At 38.0% G+C, this 8,091-nt stretch overlaps 1 protein-coding gene across 1 annotated transcript; it reads left to right on the top strand.

Annotated features, from left to right (window-relative positions):
• Positions 1 to 1,458: 1,458 nt before the first annotated feature.
• On the top strand, positions 1,459 to 7,098 carry LOC107134177 (aldo-keto reductase family 1 member C1-like; the record flags this gene model as incomplete). Its single annotated transcript, XM_015476299.2, has 6 exons — positions 1,459 to 1,626; positions 2,409 to 2,525; positions 3,383 to 3,460; positions 3,881 to 4,003; positions 6,086 to 6,195; positions 6,602 to 7,098. Coding segments are annotated over 6 exons (768 nt in total), but the record flags the coding sequence as incomplete, so codon positions are not given.
• Between the last annotated feature and the right edge of the window lie 993 nt (positions 7,099 to 8,091).

Below are 8,091 nucleotides of genomic sequence, written 5' to 3'. Positions count from 1 at the left end.
CCTTTGAGAAGTGTCTATTGTGTTCCTTTACTCCTTTATTGATTGGGCTATTTGGTTTTTTAGTGTGGAAATTTTTGATCTTTATATACTCTTGAAATTAATGACTTACCTCCAATGTGGGTTGCAAGGATTTTCTCCCTTTCAAGAGGTTCAACAGAGCAGTATTGTATGTTAGGCTGCAGAAGCAGTAACATCCTCAGCAGTATCTTACTTTATTTGCTTATGTGAACAACAAGCCAAGGAACCACTCTCCTGGAATACATGGAAAAAGAATCTTTCCACAGGTAACATTATCTTGCCCTCATTTCCGATGTACATAAGAGAAAGTCAGGGTCCTTTAAGATAATATTTATTGGGCTGAGCACAGTGGCACATGCCTGTAATCCCAGTGTCGCAGAAGGCTGAGACAGGAAGATAGTGAGTTGAAAGCCAGGCTTAGCAACTCAGCAAGGCACTAAGCAGTGCAATAAGACCCTGTCTCTAAATAAAATACAAAATAGGGCTGGGGATGTGTGGTCAGTGGTCAAATGTCCCTGAGTTCAATCCCTGCTACTAAAAAAAAAAAAAAAAAGATAATACATATCTGGATGTACAGGGCCAGGCTTGCTCTCATTATTTCATAATTGGCCAGGATTTGGGGAACAGAAATGGACATTCAGGGAATTGGCATTTTACTATCCCCCCACTTTTTAGAATGATATATCTACCTTTCTCTAGGAGACTGGAATTGTGTTGTGTCCTAGCATAGGGTGTCAATTTAATCAGTCCCACTGAAAAACCTTAGAAAATTATCTCAATAGCTTTTCTTGCACAGATATTTCCCATGTGGTTTCAAAATTCACCATGGGGGAATTTAGTATATTCTGTGTTTCATCTTTGGGAGAAGATTTATAGAATCTTGCACAGTATTTCTTCTATAGTCATTCCATGAACTATTCACTGGCATTAACTGTACTTAGTGACTTCATCACATAAATTATAACATGGTTATTCCTGTATGCTGTGTCTTCTGAGTCCTTCCAGAAACTCAATGAACTTGAGTTGCTCCTGGGGTCCTGTGATGCCACTGGATTAGGATTTCTGTGTCTGAAGAGGCTTCCTGGATGCCAGACTCCTGTAATTAACTAGGAAAAACAGACAAAATTGGTTTGGAGTCAATACTGAACTAACCCAAAGCATGGGCAAAGTTGGCTTTTGTGAGAACACTGCTTCTGCTCATTACATTCAGAATTGCTCTTTGGCTACTTTTTTTATATAGGAGAAAAGTGGGCCCTCAAAGTTCAGGGTACCATCCCCTTATCACATTATTAAGTAGTCTGAAGGCAACATTGGAATTTAAAATTTCTTCCAATCTAATGAACTGTTCACTTTTCTCATGGTGAGTTATTTCTTATAGTATGATTCTCCAAAAAACAAAACAAAACAAAACAAAACAAAACCTTCTGGTTATTCCTCTAGGTTTCTAAGAGTAAGACCACAGAGGCCACCAAAATAGCAATAGAAGCTGGGTTCTGCCATATTGATTGTGCTTATGCATACCAAGTAGAAGAGGAGGTAGGACTGGCCATTAGAAGCGAGATTGCAGATGGCACTGTGAAGAGAGAAGACATATTATATACTTCCAAGGTATTGTGTATACAGTGTAAAAATTACTGCAATATGATGTAAAGAAGTGAAATTATGTTAGGTGATCAGTTGTTGGAATGTGATTATTTTTACAATGTTTATTCACATATAAGATCCTGTATCAAAAACAGAGATGTATTATAAATTCCTGTTTGCTGTCTACAAATGTATAACTTTAAAGTTCTTTACTTTTCTGATTCTCCCTTCAGCTCTATGGCTTTGTATTGTTTGTAGAATGAGATAGAGTTATGACCAGATTCTGGATTCATTATCTCCTGGGTGATTTTGTAAAATTTCTTATCATTCTGAATATCTACTTTTACATTTGTCATTATCAAAAAACAATGTAGGACAGTTCCATGGGTACAAAAGAAGATCCAGCTAAAGTATCTTGATTTGTGTCTCACACATATTAAATATTCAAAATGTGTTTCTTTCACTCCTGTAAACAAAAAATATTTATTCTTATCTAATGAAATGAATGGATGAGATACACTAACAATAGCTTTGCAATCTCTATGAATCACTATTCAGATATTAAATACGTTATTGTTTGCTAAAAATATATATCTCTTGATTAATTCCTTCCATAGTTCAAATGTTTTACAAATAATAACTGAAAATATAATCCAGTTCACATGAACTGGTCAGATTGGTAGAACCAAAGACTTAAAGAGATATCATTCTTGTGATCTCAAGTTTCCAAGCAAATGACAAATAAATATCTTAATATGGAGTTAAACAAATATCCAAACTATGTTTCCTTTCTTTAATCTCTGTAGCTATGGTCCACTTTTCATCGGCCAGAGCTGGTCCAATCTTTTTTGAAAAGATCACTGAAGAAACTTCATTTTGACTATGTTGATCTCTATCTTATTCATATCCCGACTGCGATGAAGGTAGGAAATTTACATCATCAAACCTATTTAATTTCAGCAGTCAGCATGACCATCATTACCATGGATGGTTGAATTTAGCTTCAATTATAAAATTATGTAAATAATTTATATGAATTATAGAAAGTCCGAATTATGTCTAAATTCATGATTAGATGTAATCTTCAGAGACATCTCAGTTAATTCATTCATTATGTCTAGATATGGAAGTTTGCTTAGTTTTGGTCTCAGCCTTTTGCACTGGTGGTTCATACGACTTTGGGGCAGTTCAAATACCATGGTCATTAATATTAGAGAGGGTCTCTCCATCTTCCAACATCAAATCTTGAATTGAAACTTGATTGACGATCTTTGGTATACTTACTTACACCCACATGTGTTCAGGTAGATAAAGAAACTGTTTATCTTGTGTCATCACTGAAATCCATTATTGCTGAAGAACAAGCCCATGCATCCTCTGAATTTCCCAGTGAAAGACTTTTCCCCAGGACAAAATATAGGGTCAGGAAATGTAACATGAGCCAACTATGAGACCTCATTAGATGATTAAGAAAATCATATAGAATTATAAATATAAGTATATATATGTAATTACCTATATGTAATATAGATATACATAGATGTATGTAAAGTTGAACATATAGATAATTTGATGTAAGAGAAGAATATAGGAAGCTAAGCACTGAAAGGTATTCCTTACACATTCACATGTAAACACTTTATAAACAGATGAATATAGAGTGATGCTTTACTTATTTCAAGAAGGATTAGTGTCCCTCCCCCTGGATATACCTAGCAGCATTACTGTATGTGGACATATGAATTCAGCAAAGTTACTGTTATGATCACTTCTGTTTCAGCCAGGGGAAGAGCTTTACCCAAAAGATGAAAATGGAAAAATACTATATGACTCAGTGGATCTCTGTGCCACATGGGAGGTGAGTGCCTGAAGGAGTGACCCCACAGGAAGCCAAGAAGGTGACAGTTCATGCCAGCTTCTGTAATTATGGATCTAGAAATCATCATGTTTAAAAGAGGATTTTTGCTAGGGTGGTGGGGAGGAACACATTCCTGGTATGTAACGGAGAGAAATAGAGGAGGAGGACTGATGACAATGAGGACACAACCCTCCTGCCTCCATGTGCAGTCATGTCTGATGCCTGAAGAGGACACAGAGGAATTCTTTTACTGGCTCTCAACACCTTCCCATATAATCTTTACCATTTTTCTCCTCTTCATAATCAATTCATCAGCTTTGTTGTCATTTCTTGACAGTGCTCCTCTTAACAGTTCTATCTTGCCTTTATATTGACATAGTCCATTGTACAAATGCCTCTTCCCAACCCCTTCCTCCCAAGGCCATGGAGAAGTGCAAGGACGCAGGATTGGCCAGGTCCATCGGGGTGTCCAACTTTAACCGCAGGCAGCTGGAGATGATCCTGAATAAACCAGGCCTCAAGTATAAGCCTGTCTGCAACCAGGTGAGAGCCCTGAGCCTCACTGCCATCTCTTATAACACTTCCTTGTTTCTGTATCACTGTCAGGTGTCCATTGGTCCTGTCCTTCTGTTCATTCATATTTGTTGAACAGAAGAGTCTAGATTTAGTGCCACTATCTTGGAGGGTGTGGAGGATTCTCAATTGTACCTGTGCTGGGTGAATCCTTAGTGAAAATGAGGGGAAGAGCTTAGTGCCCAGGTTATGGAAGAATCAGGTGATCAAGGAGGGTGGTTGTTTATCTGACTTCAGGGGCAAGGTGCGCTTATCCTTGAGCAATGAAGGATGACCAGATCCTGGATGGGTGAATGTGCTGTGGGGGGAACTGTGTGTAGGAAAGAAGGTTAGTACATAGGAATAGGCAGTGAGCAAGAAAAGAGTGAACCTAGGAGATCAGTGAACAGGCTCTGTGTGGATGTTGGGTGCCTGAGTCCTTGTTATTTCTTATTTAGGTTCATGAATCCAGAGGCATATATATATAGCAAAAGTAAATCAGAGCTTGTGAAAGTTAAAGGCCTGGGAGGAATGAACTTGTTAATGATGGTACTGAAGTGGATGAAATCTATTTTCATATTAACGTTAGCATTTAGAATATACAGTTGACATCATGCCTGAGCCATTCTTACCTGCTTTCTTCCATGTTTTCTGATACCAAATCAACTGTGCCATCACATGTATTCTGTACATGTTTCTGTCCTCTCACTTATTATTTCACAACTTTCAGTCATGGATTATTGGTCTTTGGTTGGAAAACAGACCATATAAAATTCATAAATTTCATGTAAGTTGATTGATCAGTATAAATTTCTAATATCAATGTTAAAAAATAGAAAATAATTTTAGTATTAATTTTACCCCAATTTTTTAATCATGAAATTTTTTAAACAGAAAATGTGAGAACATGGCACAGGACATCCATATTTTTTAATTTTTATCTAATATTTTTGACATATGAGTTCACTGTAAAATGTTTATTTCTGTGGGTTTATCAGCGTACTTATGTGTAATATCTAAATCTCTTCAAGGTCAATTATACACTAGACTATTCACTTTTAGAAACTTCAGAGAATATCTCCTAGGAATGAAGATGATCTCTCACATAGCACATTTTCATTATTATATCTAAAGTTAATAGTAAGTCTCTCACATCATCTAAATGCAATCTACATTCAAATTTCCCATGGTTTTCTGAAATATCTTTTATAGTTCTTCCCTTTTCCAGAATGCAACTTTGGTTTACATGTTTTTTTTTTTCCTATCATGTTTCTTAAGTTCTTTTCACATAGAATGTTCACCCGGAACATTTTCACATAATATTGAACTAGGATTTTTTTAAAACTTATCATATGAGTTAACTTGTTTTTAGATTTCCATTTTCTGTCAGTTAGGAGTTGGATTTGAATTCCTTATGACAAATCAACACCTTGGCAGTGGAGTCCTCATTACTGGGTTTGCATTACAGTAGAAAAAATTTAAACATATGGCTCAGTGTTGCAAGAATGAATTTATTAGAGTAAGAAAAGGTAAAAGATGAAACTCTCAAAGATGAGAGCGAGTCTTCACAGAGAGGAGAGGGATGTAATTCCCATCCTCCTTGCCAGTTTTATTGGGAGTCACATGGAAGATTTCAGAGTCCCACCTAGTTTCATCTCTTGACTGTTGACTGACAGTGGGGTTGCCTCAGAATTCCAAATCTCCATTGTGCATGTTCTTGCCCTGTAGAAGGGGATTTTCCAGTCAGTGTCACTTTGTCCTACACTGACTGGTTTTAACTGGATCTTGGTCTTAGAGACCATGGTTAGGGGGAATTATTCTAAGCTCCCTGAGTTCTGGAATCTGGTTTTATTGGTTTTGATGAACAAATTTATCCAATGTCACATGCAGAATATCTATCAAATGTCTTCCAAACATGTCCTCATGAGTCTTTGACCAAATTTTTTATTTCTGGCACAATTAGAAGTCCAGGTTTCCATTTTTTTTTTAAGTTAGCTTTTTAAAAAACATTTTCTTTTCATATTAACGTTAGCATTTACTAGACTCAGAAACCTTCTATCTTGTCCACTGCAGGTAGAATGTCATGTTTATCACAATCAGAAGAAACTGCTGGACTTCTGCAAATCAAAAGACATTGTTCTGGTGGCTTTTGGTGCTCTGGGAACTCAACGAGAAAAACGATGGTAATGAGAGCTTGAGGGAATTTACCTAAAATGCTACTGTTTATGAACTACACTTAGTCCTGCAAGACTCAGTTTTTACAATATAACTCTCAATTGATTCTGGTAGAGGGAAAATTTTTCATTTCTGAGAAAATCCCATAAGACACTAATGCTGCTGCTCCAGGGACTGAATTTGAGGATCCCTATTTGGAGTGGTCCCAACAGACCTGTTTTGTGAGTGGGTCCAGTGGTGCTTTCCTGTAAACCCAATGATTTGGGAGGTGAAACAGGATTAGGCATATGGATCAATGGTAGAATACCTTTGGAGTCAATCCACAGTAAACTGCACCCTCCAAAAAAGAGAAACAAATGAAACCTCCTAACTAACTGGGCCTCAGCACTTAAGCACCTCTGTCTTTCCTTCCAGGGTTGACCAGAGCTCCCCAGTTCTCTTGGACGACCCAGTTCTTGGTGCCTTGGCAAAAAAGCACAAGCGATCCCCAGCCCTGATTGCCCTCCGCTACCAGCTGCAATGTGGGGTTGTAGTTCCGGCCAAGAGTTTCAATGAGAACAGGATCAAAGAGAACATTCAGGTATAGAGGAGGGCTGCAGGCATTGAGGTTGTTATGCAGTATTCTTCACAATTATGCTTCATTGGAAACATATAAGGATGTTTTGGGGCAAAGTCAATATCACCAGCTCGTCTTCTGCATGGAAGATTTCAGGTTCTTTCAGAAGTGTGTTCTCTTACTCTACAATGAGACAGGCAATGTAGTTGGATAGAATAGGATAAAACACATAGATTTGTTTTTCAGACCTGCTAGCCATATGTTGTTGTTATGGTTTGAATGTGAGGTGTCCCCCAAAAGCTCACAAGCGAGACAATGCAAGAAGGTTCAGAAGAGAAATGATTGGATTGTGAGAGTCTTAACCCAATCGGTGAATTAATCCCTTTGTAGGGATTAACTGAATGGTAACTATAGTTTTAGGGTGTTTCTGGAGGAGGTGGGAATTGGGGTGTGGCTACGGTGTACATATTTGTATCTGGCAAGTGGAGACATCTATGTCCTTCTGTTCACCATGTGAGCTGTTTCCCCCTGCCACACTCTTCTGTCATGGTATTCTCCTTTGCCCCTGAGGAAGGAAGCTGGTCTCCCATGGACTACGAGCTCTGAAACCCTGAGCCCTCAAATAAACTTTCCCTCCTCCACAATTGTTCTGGTTGGGTCCTTGAGTCACAGCAGAGAGAAAAGCTGTCTAAAACAATTGGGTAACCCTTGCAAGTGGCATCTTTGTATTTGTTTTTATTTTCTGAAATGGGAATTCGGATCAGGTGATTTTTATTTCATACGTGATGATTTTATTTTACACTTCCCCCAATCCTCAATATATTTTAATATTCATATATTTATTCACTTTGAGTTTTTTCACTTGTTGACTATCAGTATATGCATTGTCCATTTAAATGGGTTGTTTATGTTTTCATTTTCAAGTAGGAGTACTTTTTTTTGAACTATTACTTAGAGCAATTTCAAAACAAACCACCCTTAATATTGAGGTTAGTTCAAAGAGCATTTGTTTATCTCATGATTCTTTGGTTTGACTCTTTGCCTTGGCTCAGCCTGAACTCACGAATGTCTTCCAGCTACACTGGATGCTCCTGTTCTGTAATGAACTCTTCTATGCATCTGCAGAACAGTGTGCTCCCTCTGCTTCGGTCCTGCTTGCTCTGTTCTCTGGGGTGTTTGAGCTCCCCTCCATAGAACTTCACATCTCCCTGTTGACAACCCTGACTTCACCTCATCACATAATACTGTTCCTAGGCAGTGAATGGATCCTTGCAGAGCCTCCTCATGCCTATGCTCAGAGTGGGCACATCATTGCTTCTGCCAAGTCCTAATGGCCACTGTAAGTTAT

The sequence above is a fragment of the Marmota marmota genome, unplaced genomic scaffold (assembly GCF_001458135.2).
Source record: "Marmota marmota marmota unplaced genomic scaffold, marMar, whole genome shotgun sequence".
Taxonomy (NCBI): Eukaryota; Metazoa; Chordata; class Mammalia; order Rodentia; family Sciuridae; genus Marmota; species Marmota marmota.
Note: the sequence above shows the minus strand (reverse complement) of the source record. Positions and strands in the feature narration are given on the sequence as shown.